General features: G+C 37.8%; 1 protein-coding gene across 1 annotated transcript in view; it reads left to right on the plus strand.

The window, feature by feature from the left end:
• Positions 1 to 2650: 2650 nt before the first annotated feature.
• Positions 2651 to 19054, plus strand: part of LOC136132556 (desmocollin-1-like) — a 38902-nt gene continuing 22498 nt past the window's right edge. The window contains 8 exon segments of the mRNA XM_065889456.1: positions 2651 to 2713; positions 5671 to 5755; positions 7302 to 7504; positions 13038 to 13176; positions 14563 to 14723; positions 16070 to 16253; positions 16256 to 16330; positions 16982 to 17126. Coding sequence (XP_065745528.1) covers positions 2651 to 2713; positions 5671 to 5755; positions 7302 to 7504; positions 13038 to 13176; positions 14563 to 14723; positions 16070 to 16253; positions 16256 to 16330; positions 16982 to 17126 — 1055 coding nt within the window.

Below are 19054 nucleotides of genomic sequence, written 5' to 3' on the forward strand. Positions count from 1 at the left end.
GAGCTGAGGACCCGCATGTCTGGTCAGCTGAGCCTGGATGCAAAGGATGCAAAGGAAGAGTCCAGTGATGCAATGAGTAAGGCCTGGCAGCTGGAGCAGTGCAGGCCTGTGTGCCTGTGGAGCTACAGGCTGAGGGGGTGCATGCTCAGCCCCTCCTGCCAGGTTTGGAGAGGCCAGAGGCCCGGGTGCACAGGGGCAGACAGAAGCTCCCCAGGCCTTGGGGTTTCCTTAGTGGACTGCTGGGAGGGTGTGCCAAGGGTGGAAAATGTCGGCCAAGGGGCACTACCTCCTCAATGAGGACAAGGAGGGCCCTGACCAGGATGCAGTCTATGAGAAGTACCTCCTAATATCATTTTTTTTAAAAAAAATTCTGGCATAAAAACAGACACATAGATCAATGGAACAGAATAAACAGCCCAGAAATAAACCTACACATATATGGTCAGTTAATTTATGACAAAGGAGCCAAAGATATACAATGGGGAAAGGAGAGTTTCTTTAATAAATGGTGCTAGAAAAACTGGAGAGCCAAATACAAAAAAATGAGACAGGACCACAGTCTTCATACACAAAAACTCAAAATGAGTAAGACTTGAAACCATAAAGTCCTAAAAGAAAATGTAGGTGGTAAGCTCCTTGAAATAAATCTTGGCCTTGATTTTTTGAATCTAATCCAAAAGCAAAAACAACAAAAGCAAATACAAGCAAGCGGGACTATATAAATTAAAAAGCTTCTGCATAGCAAAGGAAACTATCAACAAAATGAAAAGGCAGACTACTGAATGGGAGAAAACAGTTGCAAGTCATATACCTGATAAGGGGCTAATATCCAAAACATATAAAGAATTCATACAACTCAATAGCAGAAAAGCAAACAATCCAATTTAAAAATGGACAGAAGATCTGAATAGACATTTCTCCAAAGAAGATGTGCAGATGGTCAGTAGGTACATGAAAAGATGCTCAATATCACTAATCAACAGGGAAATGCAAATCAAAACCACAATGAGATATCACCTCACACCTGTTAGAGTGGCTACCATCAAAAAGACAAGAAATAACGAATGTTGGTGAGGATGTGGAGAAAAGGAACACTTGTGCACTGTTGGTGGGAATGTAAATTGGTACAACCACTATGGAAAACCGTATGGAGCTTTCTCAAAAAAGTAAAAATAGAACTACCATATCCAGCCATTCCACTTATGGGTATTTATCCAAGGAAAATGAAAACACTAATTTGAAAAGATATAAGCACCTCTGTGTTCCTTGCAGCATTATTTACAATAACCAAGATATGGAATCAACCTAAGTGCCCATCAATGAACTAATGAAGAAACTATGGTATATATATGCAATGGAATACTATTCAGCTATAAAAATAGTGAAATCTTGCCATGTGCAACAACGTGAACAGACCTGGAGGCCATTATTCTAAACGAAATAAGTAGGTCAGAGAAAGACAAATACCCATGATCTCACTCACACATGGAATCTGAGAAAAAATAAATAAATAAAAAGCCAAGCTCAAAGATACAGAGAGTAGATTGGTGGTTTAAAAGAAGAAACAGGGGATGGGAAATGGTGGGAGAAATGGGTGAACTGGGTTTTTCCATTTTTAGTTTAAGTAAACTGAATTTAAAAAATTTTAAGGACTGCAATAAGAAAATTATATCCCAGCTATTTCTTTTTTTTTTTTTTTTTTTTTTTTGCGGTACGCGGGCCTCTCACTGTTGTGGCCTCTTTTTTTTCGCAGCTCACGGGCCCAGCCGCTCCGCGGCATGTGGGATGTTCCCGGACCGGGGCACAAACCCGTGTCCCCGGCATCGGCAGGCGGACTCTCAACCACTGCGCCATCAGGGAAGCCCCTAGATATTTCTTTATTCACTTACTTGTATAACTTCAATATGCACTGTAGGAAATTCCTGTGACATCTAGAAAATCAAACCACAGCATGCAGACAATAGTAAGGAGTAGACACAACACATCTGTGAAGTTGCTGCTGTGGACCACAGCGCCAGACCTCGGGCAGAACTGCAGTGCTAGGTGTGACAGACTACACCAAAATGCTTAGATGGGGAGATAACTTCTGATAGATGTGACTGCAGGCTGTGTATTCCTGATTTGCCAATGGCAGCTGAGGAGGCATCACTTCTTTGAGTGGAGTTTGTGCACACACAATCTATGTTTGTACCCAGGGCCAAGACAGGTTAACAAGGCCAAGAAGGAGGGGAGGACATGGGAGTGGGTAATAGCCAGGGAGGACTTCAGAGCATTAACATGGGGGGAAAGGGAGGAAGGCTGAGGATTGAGGGTGCTCCCTGTTGCTTCTGCCTATGTGTCAAGTGGCAGTAGAAATTTTGAAAGCTGTGAGGAAGAGCTAGTGGTACCCCACCCTCCCCACTTCTAGGAAAACCTCTTTCCATTCCGGGGTAATTGAATTGAAGGAGGAGGACTGACCTGAGAATAGGAGGAAAGCAATTGTTCTGGGGCTCCTCCTTCTGTCATTTTTACCACTTGCCTCCTGACTCTTCTCCAAATCAAGCTCATCCACGTCAAGGTGCCAGCTGTCGGGAATCTGCTGAAGCCACCCTGTGCATCCCAAGCTTCCCTGTTATCCAGCCACCACCCATGACCATTGGGACTGCTTCTGATGGCTGGGGCCTCCACTGCCCCAGGGAGCATCTTCTCTAAGCAGCTCCTTTTCTCTTTTCTGGTGAGTAACAAGCAAAGGATTAGGGAGTTCAAGCATGTTATTGTGCATTTCCCTCCTTTAGTCTGGGCTTGAAAGAGAGTAGGGTGGTAGTGGAAGGCAGCGAAGGCAGACTGGGAGAACAAAAACAGATCTGAGAAAAATTCAAGGAAGAGTTGAGAGACTTGTGACCTGGGATAGCAGGTGTTCGGTTTGCTCTTCAAGTTTCCACTGCCAACCTGTTAGTTTTTCAAGGGAATCCCCTGTTCAGTCTTGCTGTGGTGTTTTTCTAAGGAGTGATGGAATGAATTCACTCCTCAGCCATTTGACCCAGGAGGTTCTGAGGTTTGCTTTTGCTACTAGTAAATAAGCTGTACTTATTTAACATACTTAGTTCCACTGAGCTGCTAGAAGAGGAAAAGGATTCTGGGTGGAGAGGGGAAATATCCAGGACTTTCTTAATTTTACCCAGGAAGGGCTAAAAGAAGGGCAGAGCTCTTAGTTCAAGCAAGGTGTTTAACTTGAAAAAAAATAATAAAGAAAAATGTGAGAGTGTTGAAAAAATACAGAAACTTGGCTTCCACTTAGGTTTTTAATAACTTTGTAACTGTGTACTTCATTCCCTGGTATTAAGAATGAAAACATTGGGACTTCCCTGGTGGCGCAGTGGTTAAGAATCCGCCTGCCGATGCAGGGGACATGGGTTCAAGCCCTGGTCCAGGATGATCCCACATGCTGCGGAGCAACCAAGCCCGTACACCACAACTACTGAGCCTGTGCTCTAGAGCCCACAAGCCACAACTACTGAATCCTGTGTGCCTAGAGCCTGTGGTCTGCTACAAGAGAAGCCACCTCAATGAGAAGCCTGCACACCACAACAAAGAGTAGCCCCTGCTAGCCACAACTAGAGAAAGCCCACGTGCAGCAACGAAGACCCAATGCAGCCAAAAATAAGTAAATTTATAATAAAAACAAGTAATCATTTTTTTAAAAAAAGGAATAAAAATATTATAAGTCAAGAAATAAGACTCATTTTTTATTTTATTTATTTATTTTTTTGCGGTACACGGGCCTCTCACTGTTGTGGCCTCTCCCATTGCAGAGCACAGGCTCAGTGGCCATGGCTCACGGGCCTAGCTGCTCCACGGCATGTGGGATCTTCCTGGACCAGGACACGAACCCGCGTCCCCTGCATCGGCAGGCAGACTCTCAACAACTGCGCCACCAGGGAAGCCCAAGACTCATTTTTTAAAAAGTGGTTATTTAAAGTGGAATACAAATGCAACTTTAAATTCCAGTTTTTAGTATTATCTGCCTAAGTTATTGTAAAATTACAGACTGTTTAAATAGGCTGACACCATATAGCCAATAAACGTGGGTTGAGTTAGAAAAGAAATATACACCCATAATATGGCTGATGGTTTTCTTTCCTTCTCCCGAATAGTGGGTCCCATAACTCTAGAAATATGTCCTCAGAGAAAAATTGGTTATAAAATTGACCTATCTGTTCTAGCTCTATTTTTTAAATTGCATCTTAATTAGTATCTGTATTGGTCAAGACTGGTTTTTTTCTTAATCTTTTCTTTTTTAATTTATTTATTTTATTTATTTATTTTTGGTTGCATTGGGTCTTCGTTGCTGCACGCCGGCTTTCCCTAGTTGTGGCAAGTGGGGGCTAGTCTTTGTTGCGGGGCGCAGACTTCTCATTGCAGTGGCTTCTCTTGTTGCGGACACAGGCTCTAGGCACATGGGTTTCAGTAGTTGTGGCACGCGGGCTCAGTAGTTGTGGCTCTCGGGTTCTAGAGCACAGGCTCAGTAGTTGTGGCACACAAGCTTAGTTGCTCCGCAGCATGTGGGATCTTCCCGGACCAGAGCTCGAACCCGTGTCCCCTGCATTGGCAGGCGTATTCTTAACCACTGCGCCACCAAGGAAGCCCTGTCCTAGCTCTGTTTTATATTTAAATAATAACGAAACTGTCATTTGGAAAAACAGTAGAAGAAGCAAATAAACAGAAAATGCCAAGAAAAATAAGTAAAATAGGTTTTGAACTTACATTCACTTTTAAACTGATAGCTTTTCTCTTATTTTTCAGATAGTCTCTGTCTTCTTTCCTTGAGTTAGGTATATAGCTCTTTAAAGCAATATTTGTGTCTTGAATTTAATTAAAAATCTTTACCCTGGGGCTTCCCTGGTGGCACAGTGGTTGAGAGTCCGCCTGCCGATGCATGGGACACGGGTTCGTGCCGCAGTTCGCGGCTGGGCCCGTGAGCCATGGCCGCTGAGCCTGCGCATCTAGAGCCTGTGCTCCACAGCGGGAGAGATCACAACAGTGAGAGGCCCGCGTACAGTGAAAAAAAAAAAAAAAAAATCTTTACCCAGTTGAAGTCTACTCTCTAAATTTTGAAATGTATTTCTTTTTAGACTAGTTTTGTGGATTATATCATTTAGACTTTGAAGTTTATGCAAAGACAGTCCAAGGAGTAATTTGAGATCAGTGAATATTTATGGACGTTGGTCTTCAGGCGGTTAAAAATATCCTCAAATATTTTCTCGATTTAACTACAGGTCAAATTGCTTGGAGCTGTGAAAATGATGATTTGTGTACAAATATGTGATTATTGTATTCCAGAGTTTAGTACTTTCTTCATGCTAAGAAATCAGAATGACATTTACAAATGGTCTTAGAGATGATAAACTCTATATTAGAGTCAATGGTTTGTAACACATTTTCTTGAAAGGATGCAATAGAATTCTGGTTCTAAGATCTCTATTCATTTTAATTTTTTCATTGATACTAAATGACTGTTGTGTCCCTAAAGCCACTTTCTTTGCTGTTTCCTTTTAAAATTTATACAAAAAGTATTGAGGGATTGGAAGATTAATTTGTTTCTGAATTGACAATACTTTTATCAATAAGACAGAACTGTAATGCAAAAGTTTGTGATCAAATGTAATTCCTGATTTTTTTCCTTCTTTTGAGGTTTTAATATTATTTTGCAGTGCTTGTCAGAATATTTCTCTTCAAGTTCCTTCTCATCTTCAGGCTGAAGCACTTGTAGGCAAAGGTGAGAAACCATGTTACGAATTTCGTAGTTTTAACTACTACATTTAGCTTCCAGCTGCTCTTGTAAAGTTTGGGATAAAAGCCATATGGTAGCTACTTGCATTAAAACTCGACATGAAATGAAAGATAAACTACTTGTTTTTTGGTAGTGGTTAGAAACAAAGTACCAAGTTAGCTGTACACTTTTCTTGCCAGAAAAATTAGCAAACATCAGAGGACTAAATTATCTTAGTTTAGTACAAACAAAAAGAGGCACCAAAACCAGAAACATGTTTTAGTTTCCTATGACTGATCTGCTTCCAACATTCTTTAATTGATTACATATAAAACAGATGTGTCAAAGTTGAAATGTCCCAAAATAAAATTTATGCTTGAGTTTGATTACAATGACCAAGTACCCATCAAGAATTTATGTGATCTATTTCACAGAATAGCTTCAGAAAGTCAAAAAAAAATTTAAGTAGTCTTACTATCACAGCCATACCTGAGGCATGGGTTGGTTGTTCTGAGTCCAGGGGTAACATTCCTTTCATCAGTGTTTTTCATTAGCCTTAAGTTTACATCGAGAAAAACACACCTTGTATACAGAAGTGGTATACTTCTATATACTTTGCCCAGTGCTTTGAGGTTTTGAATTAATCCCTTATATCTTTTTTCTTTTTTTTTTTTTTAATTATTATTTTTGGCTGTGTTGGGTCTTTGTTTCTGTGTGAGGGCTTTCTCCAGCTGTGGCGAGCAGGGGCCACTCTTCATCGTGGTGTGCGGGCCTCTCACTGTCGCGGCCTCTCGTTACGGAGCACAGGCTCCAGACGCGCAGGCTCAGTAGTTGTGGCTCACGGGCCCAGTTGACATGTGGGCATGTCAGCTGGGCATGTGGGATCCTCCCAGACCAGGGCTCAAACCCGTGTCCCCTGCATTGGCAGACAGACTCTCAACCACTGCGCCACCAGGGAAGCCCCTCCTTATATCTTTTAAAAGCACTTAAATGGTACACAGTCTATACTCTAAAGACACATAGTAAATATGGTAAATATATTAAATATGAATCAGTAAAGGAAATATTTTGATACAACCACTAAGCATTATTAAGCTTGGGGTTTATTAAGCCTCCAAAAGGTTTTATGGAATTAGTACTTGCAGTATTACTGAGAAATATTACTTAAGTATAGACCAGTTTTCTTATTTTTTGCAAGATAGTTTTAACTATCACAGATAATTGCAAACAAGTTCAAAATCTGACATCATACAGTTTACTACATATAATAGAAAACAACACATTTGTACATATACACGAGTTAAAGTGGAAACAATAAATCCAGTGACATTAAAAATATTTAAATGATGAAAGCAGTGGAAACGGTGACTCCATCAATTTAATTACTTAATTTTTATGGCCTCTAAGTTTTAGAATAGTAATTATTCCACACATTCCAAGCGTAACCTCCCCCTTTTTGCTTCTCATGCACTAACTGGAGGTTGTCATTCCTGTAAAACTTGTTCTATTCTTGTTTCACTTTACAAATTACAGTGAAATTTCTTCCCTGCAGTGAATCTGAAGGAGTGTCTCCAGTCAGCAAGCCTATTTCAGTCAAGTGATCCTGACTTCAGAATTCTAGAAGATGGCTCCACTTACACAACACATAACCTCATTTTGTCTTCTGAAAAGAAGAGTTTTTCCATTTTGCTTTCAGACACTCAGAGACAGGAACAGAAGGAGATAGAAATTATACTGGAAGCAGGAGGAAGGAAGGTATATTAGGCAAGACTTAAGCACAACAATCTTCTCACAAGAGCCCTTCATCTCATCTATTTCCTTCTGTGCTAAAATTATTGCTCTTGGATGCTCACTTGTTTGCCTATTCCACTTATAATTAACATACATAAAGACTAGACGGTTTTAAGGAATAATAGGGCTATTTACAACTGGTGTAAAAATGAACAACGCAGTAGCCAGGGAGCAAAGTCAGAATATCAGATGTTTTCAGGTGTGGCAATAAGAATGACCTACCTGCAGAACAAGGCAAGGTGGGTCAGTGAAGATTGATTCTGGCTGGAGATGTGGTGCTCCACCCTGAGTGGCTTTCTCCCAAGTAACTATGGATTTGAGTCTCTCTTTAAAGAGGAGATGAGACCATCTACAGTTTATTCCCATCTCAATAGAACATTCTATGAGGTCCCTTTCTTCAGAGAATGCAGTAGGGCCAGTCCACCAGATTGGTTTGAATGTTCTGACTCTAAGCTCGTCTTCTTGCAGTGAGTGGTGGTAACCAGAGAGTGGGAAGGGAGAAGGTTACTGGAATTCACGTAAATCTCATTTTAAGCAAACTCTGCACAATGAATCTGGTCTTATGAGATGATTTATTAATAAGGGATTCGATTTATAAGAGACTTTCCCAGCTAAATTTGTTTTGATTACAAGAAGTCTTCATCAAATTTAGAATATGCTTACATATTACATGTACTTTACATTTGTTATACATTTAGAATAAGGCTTACAAAATATTATTTTATGTCCAAATTGTAAAGAGTCTCCATATCACATAAAATAAAATATGCTGGAACACACGCTGACCTATGTGTCTTTATATAGGTATACAAATGCTTTGCACAGTAGCTAGTATTTTAACAAATTTTCATCGTCCCGCTTCTAGTGGAATAAAATCAATTCTTTAATATTTGTTAGTGGATTATCTCTTTTTAGGCGGGTCAATATTTCTCAAGATAGCATCTTTCACCAAAACCCTATAAAGTTCTGGTTGGTTAAGTGACAAGTGATTAAATCAGGAAATAGGTGAAACTGGTTCTTACTCCGTGTGTGTGTGTGTGTGTGTGTGTGTCTTATTAATAAAAAACAGAACTTATGAAAAACAGAAATTGGACATTATCCATGATATTGTTATATACAATCGTTACTCATTTTCTTCACGTTACTATGTATGTGAAAATCATAGTATCTAGAATGATAAGCAATGCTATATTTCTTCACTTTAAACATTTTGACCTTTTTATCAAAAAGCCAAATAAATAGTTGATAAATATGTATATTTACATACACGCGCATGTAAATATATAAGTTCTCTGCTGCTTTTATAGCTTCTTCATAGGAAGAAAAGCTCTAACACTAGCAGTCATTCTTGTGGAGAAATAAAAAGCTGCCCACGCTGTACGTTGTGATGTACACTTCATTTCTTATTCTGCTGATAACATACTGTTTATGGATTTTTGAGGTCTTTAGCTGCTTCTCACTGGTCAATCTGCTGTCTCTTTTGGCTTCTTATTAAGATCATTGCAAGAGGGAAGGGAAAGAGAATAGTTTATAATTTAGATAAGTTACTGGGAATTCCCTGGCAGTCCAGTGGTTAGGACTCTGCACTTTCGCTGCTGAGGGGATATATATGGTCAGAGAACTAAGATCCCAAGAGCCATATGGTGTGGCCTAAAATAAAATAAAATAAAATAAAACAAAATAAAAAAGTTACTTCACTATTTTTTGACATCTTTTAAAGGACAAAAGAATAAAATAGTTTGGAATTTTTGCCCAAAGTTGGCCTTTTGAGTAATTTTCCTTCAGAATTACTTGTGTTTCTCTAGTTTCCATTAACATGCTTAAGATTGAATTGACATTAATAAGAAACACCAACTGCAAATCAACAAAATTCATAAAGTATAACAACCAGATGTAAACATGGTGCAAGTTGTAAAATCTCTTGAGACAATGTGGAATAGAAGCCTTCTCTGTCAATGTAGAGGTTAAAATTAAAATAGTACGTCTTTGCTTTTCTATCAAATCAGTTTCATACACTGTTTTTTACTGGAAAGCTTATTTCTCTGGAAATTAGTGGATCTTCAGTATCTGCCACTTTTGCTTTTAGTCTTGGACAAGTCACAACTTCAAGAATCTGTTTTCTTCTTTGTGTTATGGGCTGCTAATTGTTGTCTTATCTACCTCAGAGCTGTTGTGATCATTAAATGCCATAATGCTGGCAAAATCACCATATAAACAGTAAAGCTCTCTAAAAATATTCTAATGGCAGAGATCAAATAATGCACATATTCCAGAATTTTGTCCTCAAGACTGGGGCTTTTGATGGGATTTTCCAATTCTTTGCTTTTATCTAACCTATTTGAATGTTAAGTGTTAATAAATTATTGTTGTTCGAAATAATTAGATTTCCTTGATTATTGGGAACAGGGTCTAATTCAATACATATCATTACTGTGCTCTCATTTGCTCTATTGCCCCATGTTGTATTGTTTAATTTTGGCGGGTAAAGATTTTTCTGGATGAGTCACACCATTATTGCAGTTGAAGGAATTTGTTATAACCATTCAATGCATCTAGTCTTTTAGGGATTTATATAAGGCCTTTTTGCAAGTTTTTTAAAGAAGAGTTGTATAAGAAGTGACTTTTCTTCAATAATTCAATAATAATAAGTTATTTTATGAAAGAAAGCAGCTACAAACACTCTTCCTCTTTGAATGTTGAGGAGAGTCTGTACCTTTTATAAGTTTATAGGGAAAAAATCAGCTCAATCTGGTCCCTTCTTACCTATCCAGCCAGAGCCTTACTATCTTGTAACATATGATTTCTTTTCCAGATACACAAGTCTATCCATTGTCTTTAAATTCATGTTGCTAGTTACATTCTGTACACACTCAGCTTTGGTATCACTGCTCTCTCCCTTCCTCTGCCCCGTCTACACTCAATACCCCTCTCTACAAGGGTAAATTCAAGCCCCAACTTCTGTTGACAACTGTTTACACATTCCCAAAGATGAGAGCAATTACAGAGATAAAGGCAAATTATAGGGCAAAAGGGCTAAAAGAGATGAGGTTCTTCAAGCTACAGAAGAATTCAAGGGAGAAATATCACAATAGTAGATACAAGAAATTTAAATAATACTCTTCTAACTTAGCTAAAAATATGACTAATTCTACTATAGTATTCTATTTATAGATATTGTAACAATATTTAAATATATTATTATTGCTTTTCATATAGAATAATGGGAGCTAGACTGCAAAACCATTAGTTGTACTGAGCTTTCTGAAACTGCTGCTTTAGTGACTAATTATGAAAATATTTATAATTAGTTCCTTTATCATATGAATATTAGTGGATTCTCCTAGGGATCCAGGCTGTGGTTTAAAGTTCGGCTGCATTTCTAGTTTAAATCATCTTTACAATAATTATTTGAATTTTTATTTATTTTGGAGATGCTCAGCACATTAATAGTAAAATATCAAACTAGTACCCGAAATAGTACCAGAAACAAAATCACTACATCTGGAAATCAGTGGAATGTGGAATAAATAATGATATTTATTTGTAGTTGAGCATCAGGACCTATTTTAAACTACAAGTGATTATACAGCGAGAAGTAGATGATCATTTCCATTGAAGAGAAAAGCTAGCAAAAATTAGTGTAAATTACAGCAGGATGGACTTGGGTTAGATAGGGAGATGTTTTAATACCAACGTGATGAAGTAGAAGAATTCATTACAAGTGGTCCCATAGAATATTTACAACAGTTTTTACAGTTCTCAATAAGATGAGTTCTCAATAAGATGAAAAATGAGTTCTCAATAAGATGAGTCCCTTTTGGTTTATTTTTCCTAAGAAAAAAAAGATGGATGGAATTGAACGCAACAAGCTATTTATTGGTGAATTACCCAATGTAAGGCACTGTGTTAGGTGCTTCAGTCACACAAATATCCTAAGTCTCAGGCTTCACCCCTGAGGACAGTTGGAAACTAATAGGGACATAAAACAATTACATAGTTTTCTCTAGCCAAAACTCTCAAAATGACAGCAGTTAAAGAAAGAAAAAATTACATCAAATATGAGGGGAGAGGGAGAGATTGATAGGAAGGCTGAATAGTGTGGTGGTAGTGGTGATGGTGGTGGTGGTGAAGTGGTGAAAATACACCCCTGTATCCCTGAGTGCAGAATTTATTAAGATACAGGGATCAGACTGACAGAAATCAAAGTGTACGTTTTATTACTGAAAAAGCCCAGCTGGAGGTTGTTTGGGGAAAAGTGAAAAAGGGAACAGAGAGAACATGAATGGTTATTTCAAAACCTTCTGTCCTAGAGATTGGAGTGGAAATTTCTTCCCCTCCAGGTTAGCATGTGAAGATGAAATGTTTCCTTTCCACACAACAGTGAGGATTTTGTGTTACTCTGGTAGATGATAGGAAGATCACTGAAAAGTCTGATTAGCTAATATCATGATTAAAATTGTGCTTTGTGGAAATGAATCTGACTCCTGAGGGCTACATGGTTTGGAGAAGGTCAGTTAGGACAACTGTAGGAAAGTTGGTAGGACATGTGTGTAGGATACAATATGAAAGTTGATAGGATACATTTGGAGTCACATGAGGATAATGGCATTGAGAATAGAAAAGAGAAGTGAATGACAGAGACACAGAAATGCTGTAATCTCTAGAACCTGGCAACTGACTAATATAAGGCTAAAGAGGGGGAGGAATTAGATACCTGAGACTTTAATCCTGGTTCATTTTAGAAAATGGTTAAGGTAGGGAAATCAGGAAGGCTAGTTGTGGTGAAGAACTGAGTTAACACAGACTTCACTTTGGGCAGGTTTAGTTGTTCCTGTCAGTGAAGAAAATCTGTTTAACTCAACCATTTACCAGAAAACTTCAGAAATATTTTGATGGTATTTAAAGAAAAAGGGCATTAAATCCTCACATTTGGGACCAAGATATATCATTTTGAGATAGAGTTTGGAATATATATATATATATATATATATATATATATATATATATATGATTTTATTAGCATTTTTACTACACAAGAAATACATGTTACTGATAGAAAAATGAGAAAATACAGGTAGAGAAAAGAACACAATCGAGTCACCCAGAAATAGTTGATATTTATATGTGTATATAAATCTAACAATAACTGGAATCATATTTTGTATAAACTTTAGAAAAAAATACTTGTTATTAGCATGACTAGGGGAAGTCTACATGCATTCTAACAAGCAGAACTGCATGCTGTTAATTCAGGGAACAGAGTAGCCTCCTTCAGCTAGACTGCATGGTACTTGGTGAGAGAATAATGAGAAAGGATTGAAGCCATAGGGCAGGCATAGTCTGCTGCTGTGTTGTCTCTCTGTTGCATAAGTTCTTAGTTACATAGGCCTTTGCCAATACTTTTTTAAAATAGTACATATTTCCCCAACCGCTAGGTTTAATTTTGCGCCTAATTTGTTATTCAAGAATTAGCTGATGGTGTTTGTCTACCTTTCAGATCTACGCCTATGCAACTACTGTGGACGGTTATGCACCTGAGTACACACTCCCCTTACTATTCAAAGTTGAAAACGATAATGCCTCATATTTTGAAGACAAAGTGACTGTCTTTAGTGTGCCTGAGAATTGCCAAACCGGTAAGTTCACATCTTAGGAAAAACATGAGAATTTTGCTTCAGTTGAATTCTTCATTAATGTTTTAGGCACAGTTACGCAAAACATTTTTAAATGCTTGGCTTTCATGGATATTCTACGTAAAACTTTGTAGCCTTATAAGATCATAGGCTCTTCAAAGGCAAACCTTTTTGTGCTCATTTTCTAGGCACATGTAGAAAGCAGCTAACTGATACACAAAGTTACTAGCTTTGTTAGATTAATCCACAATGACAGACAAAGGCTGTTTATATTTTCTATTTTGATCATGTACATTTGTGTCCCAGATGTATTTATAAAGCAATAGAGCATTTGAATCTTTATAAAGTCGCAATACATTTTCAAGGACCCAGAAATAGATTATGGTATGGAAATGCTATCTGGCTTATAACAACGTATGCATTTCTTTTTTTTTTTTTTTTTTTTTTTGCGGTACGCGGGCCTCTTACTGCTGTGGCCTCTCCCACTGCAGAGCACAGGCTCCGGACGCGCAGGCTCGGCGGCCATGGCTCACGGGCCCAGCCGCTCCGCGGCATGTAGGATCTTCTTGGACCGGGACACGAACCCGCGTCCCCTGCATCAGCAGGTGGACTCTCAACCACTGCGCCACCAGGGAAGCCCTGCATTTCTTTACTTAGCTTATTTCCCAAACAAATTGAAAAAATTTTAAACTGGTTTGATGCTCTCACCAGCCAAGATTGTGGCCTCATCAAACCAAAGGGCATAGCAAGTCTAGTTCATTCTCAAAAATCGCAAGATATGTTCTTAGTTTCTATGTGCATATTTAATATTATTTTGTGTGCATATTTAATATTATTTTCCCACAGTAAATGGTTTGCTAAAGTAACATTGCCAATAATCTGATTTCTGAGCCATAAAGCTTGTCCAACTGATATTCAGACTGTTGCATAATGTTTGTCTTGTATGTATTAACAATTCAGCACATTTATTAAAATATAAAAGCATAAAACCTTTGTTATCATATGCAAAGCTGTGCTTTTCCTTTAACACTATCAAGTGGGGTATTAAAGAAACAAGATATACAGAGGAGGTCCCATCAAAAAATGGCCCATGAACTGGATTGAGAGGAAGAATTTGAGAACCTCTGCTACCATTGGTGGGGTAGATGTTCTCACATACGCAGAACACAAATTATGTTATCCACAGTAGCCAGCTAATTGAAGTTTCCAGGTTAGGGGAACTTGGAGTTGTGGGAGAGCATTTAGATACTTCTCCACTTATCTGTAAAATCAGTCAACTTGTGGGTTTTTTGGGAGAATATGCCACAGCAATGCCTTGATTTTATTTTTGTTTGTAATTCAATTATATCGCTATTTTAAGTTGTTGACAGTATTGGATTTATTTAACAGGAACTTCAGTGGGAAAAGTGACTGCCATAGACCTCGATGAACCTGATACTCTACGTACTTGTCTGAAATATAAAATCTTACAGCAAATTCCAGACAATCCAAAGCATTTCTCCGTACATCCAGACATCATCACCACAACTACACCTTTACTGGATAGAGAAGTAATGAATTGCTTAATTAATTTCTCAGTCACTAAACTATGTGTAAACTGATCATGAACTCCCAAAGAAGTTACAGTAAGTATTTTCTTAGAAGTGATATGCATAAATTTTGCGTTCCTTATAAAATTTTTAGAAACTGTCTTTTAATTATAATATTGCTTATTTTTCCTTTCTCTTTTTAAATTTCTTTAAAAAATATTTTTGGACTTTTTTCTAGATTTCTTTCTTTCTTTTTTTGTTATTTTGATAGATTTTAGTCTCTAATCATTTATTGTTTGGAGATTCTTTCTAGTTACTCAGTTCATGAACTAACAAATCCGTATATAACATACTTTGAAAAGGTGCTGCTAGATAATATAATTATATCTTTTGACTCAGATACTCAGAGTAACTGCTCCATTATAGCCAGATCTCATGTCCTAGTAGTCTTATCACCGAACCAAGCTCAGGTCCGCTCTCCCGCTGGCAGTAAAGCCAATCTACTGACACCAGGTTGTAGTGAAGGAAAGTACAGCTTTATTGTAAAGGTGCCAATACAAGGAGAACAGGTGGCTTGTGCTCAAAAATTCCAAACTCCCCTAAGGATTTTAGCAAACCATTTGTAAAGGCAAGGTGAGGGAGGGGCATCCCAGAGTATGTGATCAGCTCCTGCACAATTCTCTGATTGGTTGATGGTGAGGTAACAGGGTGGTGTCATAGGGGTTAACATTATCAGTCCTTAGGCCTGTGGGCTATGAGCTCATGGTCATCAAGTAGTTAACATTTTCCATTTGGTGGGGGCTTTTCACATCTTTAAAACAACTCAGGAAGTGTGCATCAGATACTATTATCTAGGTACTACAGAAAGGAGCTAAAGCAGAGTGTATGGGGGAGAAGTCTGCCCTGGGAAGGCCCCATAGGGGTCCTGCTTGGTTACAGTGTATCTAATTATTTTATATACTTAGCTTAGAGGGACTTTTGCTAATTTAGTTATCACTGTTATCCCATTTGATAATAATAAAATAATGAGAAATAGTCCATTTGAATTTATTTAAACACTTATTCTGTATTTCTATTAGTATTTAAACTTGTAATAATAAAAAAAATTGAAAGCAGGACCTTTCCAAAGGAAAGTGAGAAGAAAAATTTGTTGAATCTTAAAAATCAACAGTTTTGCATTTGATAGTGTTTGTCACTATAGGAAGCTAATTATTCGTCGTTAATACATTAGCAACAACTTTTGGTAACATTTTATACATAAAAATGATTTCCCTTTTGTGCTAAAACTTGGAATCATAGTTATGTCTTCTATATATATGTATATATATATAGAGAGAGAGACTCATTTTGGTATGTTTATCGAACAGTCATTGAACTATGAAGTACATCACCAAATGGTTTTGCAAATTGGTGTACTTAACGAAGCACAATTCTCTAAAGCAGCAAACTCATAAACTCCTACTATGTGCATTACAACTGTCACTGTTAAAGTTAAAGACCATGATGAGGGCCCCGAATGCCAACCACTAGTAAAAGTTATTAAGAGTAAAGATGGCCTCCTGTGGGCACAACACTCCTTGGATACGAAGCAATGGATCCAGACAGCAGCACTGCTGAGGGCTTAAGGTAATGTATTTTCAAAATTTCCTTCTTTTTAATTGTGATGATAATTGATTTCAAATTTGGGAACATTCTATGTATTATTAGGATGACAGATTTTGAGATTATGTCCACTCTTTGGTTTGAGTATTTACATTTGATTTCTAAAAACTAGGTATAAGAAGGTAAGCCATAAAAAGAAACGAAATTGAGCTATTTGTAATGAGGTGGATAGACCTACAGTCTGTCATACAGAATGAAGTAAGTCAGAAAGAGAAAGACAAATAGCGTATGCTAACACATATATATGGAATTTAAGAAAAAGAAAAATGTCATGAAGAACCTAGGGGTAAGACAGGAATAAAGACACAGACCTACTAGAGAATGGACTTGAGGATACTGGGAGGGGGAATGGTGAGCTGTGACAAAGCGAGAGAGAGGCATGGACATATATACACTACCAAATGTAAGGTAGATAGCTAGTGGGAAGCAGCTGCATAGCACAGGGATATCAGCTGGGTGCTTTGTGACCGCCTGGAGAGGTGGGATAGGGAGGGTGGAAGGGAGGAAGATGCAAGAGGGAAGAGATATGGGAACATATGTATAATGGATTCACTTTGTTATAAAGCAGAAACTAACACACCATTGTAAAGCAATTATACCCCAATAAAGATGTAAAAATAAAACAAACAGAGATGAAGATAACTGGTTTGAAATTAATGAATACACTGGTGACTTGAAAACTGTAAAAGTTCTAGATAGAAAATCAACATTTGTAAAAGACAACCAGCGCAATGTTTCCGTGATTGCAATGGATGCAGGTGAGTGCAATTTTCTAGAAATAAAATATAAATATAGGACATATTTTAGGAAATCTTGGAGCTAAATTTAAATTTGTTTGTTTCCGGATCAAAATTTAATGCAAAAATGTTTGCATTATGATTGAGTAATTGCTTGGAAAACACCCAATTTAGGTCCCAGTGCATCACTAATGCAAAACTAGGAGGTGGTGAATGGCCCAAGTCCCAGTTTCGAGGTCCATATTATTTGACTTCTTCCATGGACATAGTGGCATCATCAAGGATCCCTATTTTTCTCAGGAGTACAGATTTAGATTATTCTGATTTGAACTTGCTGGAGGGATTCAGCCCACCTTCAACAGTTGGGTTCAGATAGATTTGTTCTGAGTCTCTCTTACTGGGGAATAAAACATTTATCCTATTTCCTAAATAAATGGTCAAACAATGATTTTTAATGTCTTTTGCTGAGGTTTGCAATCATTCTCCAAGGTTAATTCTAGAACCTGTTTTGTGAAGAAATGTCCTTCAAACGTCCTAATGTAGAGATCTCAAAACTCTTTTGAATATATCCTCCAAGCAGTAAATCATTTTTGAATATGAACCTTTGCAGTGTAAGCCCTGTCAGTTGGCTTCTCTTTTTGTAATGCAAGTGCCTGACTTAAGCTTTGATTGATATCTCAAATAAACACATTGCTAACCACAGAACTAGATCAAGAGCCAGGCTGACCCCTACCCCATCTCCCCAGGCTCCTTTGTTTTAGAGATCTTGGTTGATTTCAGTAACTCACCATTTGGGCTGCTGGTTTTATCTCTTCCTGTGCTTTAAATTCCTGCTCTTGTGTTTTAAATTAAGAGTGAGCCTGTGAAACCCAAGGCCCCAGCCTCCACCTCAATAAAAGAAGAATCCCAGGTGTCACTCCCCTTGCCCCACCCCATCCATTCCCCACAAATTTACAATTGCTCTGTGGCCCCAAGTGTGCCACGTAATTTCCAGGCCTTGTAAGTAATAAACTTTTTTTTTTTTCAATGTTTCCTGTGGCCCCAAGTGTGCCACGTAATTTCCAGGACTTGTAAGTAATAAACTTTTTTTTTTTTTCAATGTTTCCTGATCATTATTACTTAGGGCATCTTGCAATCATAAGAGGAACCATAAGGGCCAGTTCAGCTACAACCTTCGTTATTGATAGGCTGAGACCAGTCCATAACCACTCCCATATATTTACTAGCGTGTTTATTTATATATACATACTACTATGCTAATGTATATATCATAAAAATAGATATTAAAAGAAGACGATAAAAAATATAAATAGAAGTTACAATATGGCATTCCACCACACCAATTACACACTCACTCATTTGGGGTAAATTTCCATTGATGATAAAGGTGAATGAACTTGGGCTTTTATGACAGAGCCTATGTTTTTGACTATCTGCTTAATCCGAGATGGTTTCCATTATTTTTATGGTTAGCATATTTTTATACACTAGATGTTCAAAACAAACGAGTTGGAACGGCAATGTTGTGGTCTTTTTCTATAGAATCACTGAATTTCTTTAGAAGGAATGGGCGAGTGTATGAACAAACACATATCAAATCTCACGGAAATAAACAAAAGTTGCAAGTAAGTCATGAAATGTTTCATGTTTATTCATTTTGCCCCTTGATATTTTGATAATAAGATAAAGACAGATGTTTTCTCATATATTATACCCATACTTTTTTCTATAGCTTTACACTAAAAGCCACATCTATGAAAAAAATAGATTCTCTGTTGAGAGACAAAGGTTAAACTAATGAAGATACTGCTGCTTATGATTTATAGAGGAAGGGCAAGCCAGTTCATCTACATGTGTCCCATTCAGGTTTTTTCCTTACTTCCTCTCTCAGCCTTGGTCTCTTCCTGTTACCCTGGGATGGAAATGGTCTGTTGCACATCATAATTAGTGAGA

Source organism: Phocoena phocoena, chromosome 13, assembly GCF_963924675.1.
Source record: "Phocoena phocoena chromosome 13, mPhoPho1.1, whole genome shotgun sequence".
In the NCBI taxonomy this organism is placed as follows: domain Eukaryota; kingdom Metazoa; phylum Chordata; class Mammalia; order Artiodactyla; family Phocoenidae; genus Phocoena; species Phocoena phocoena.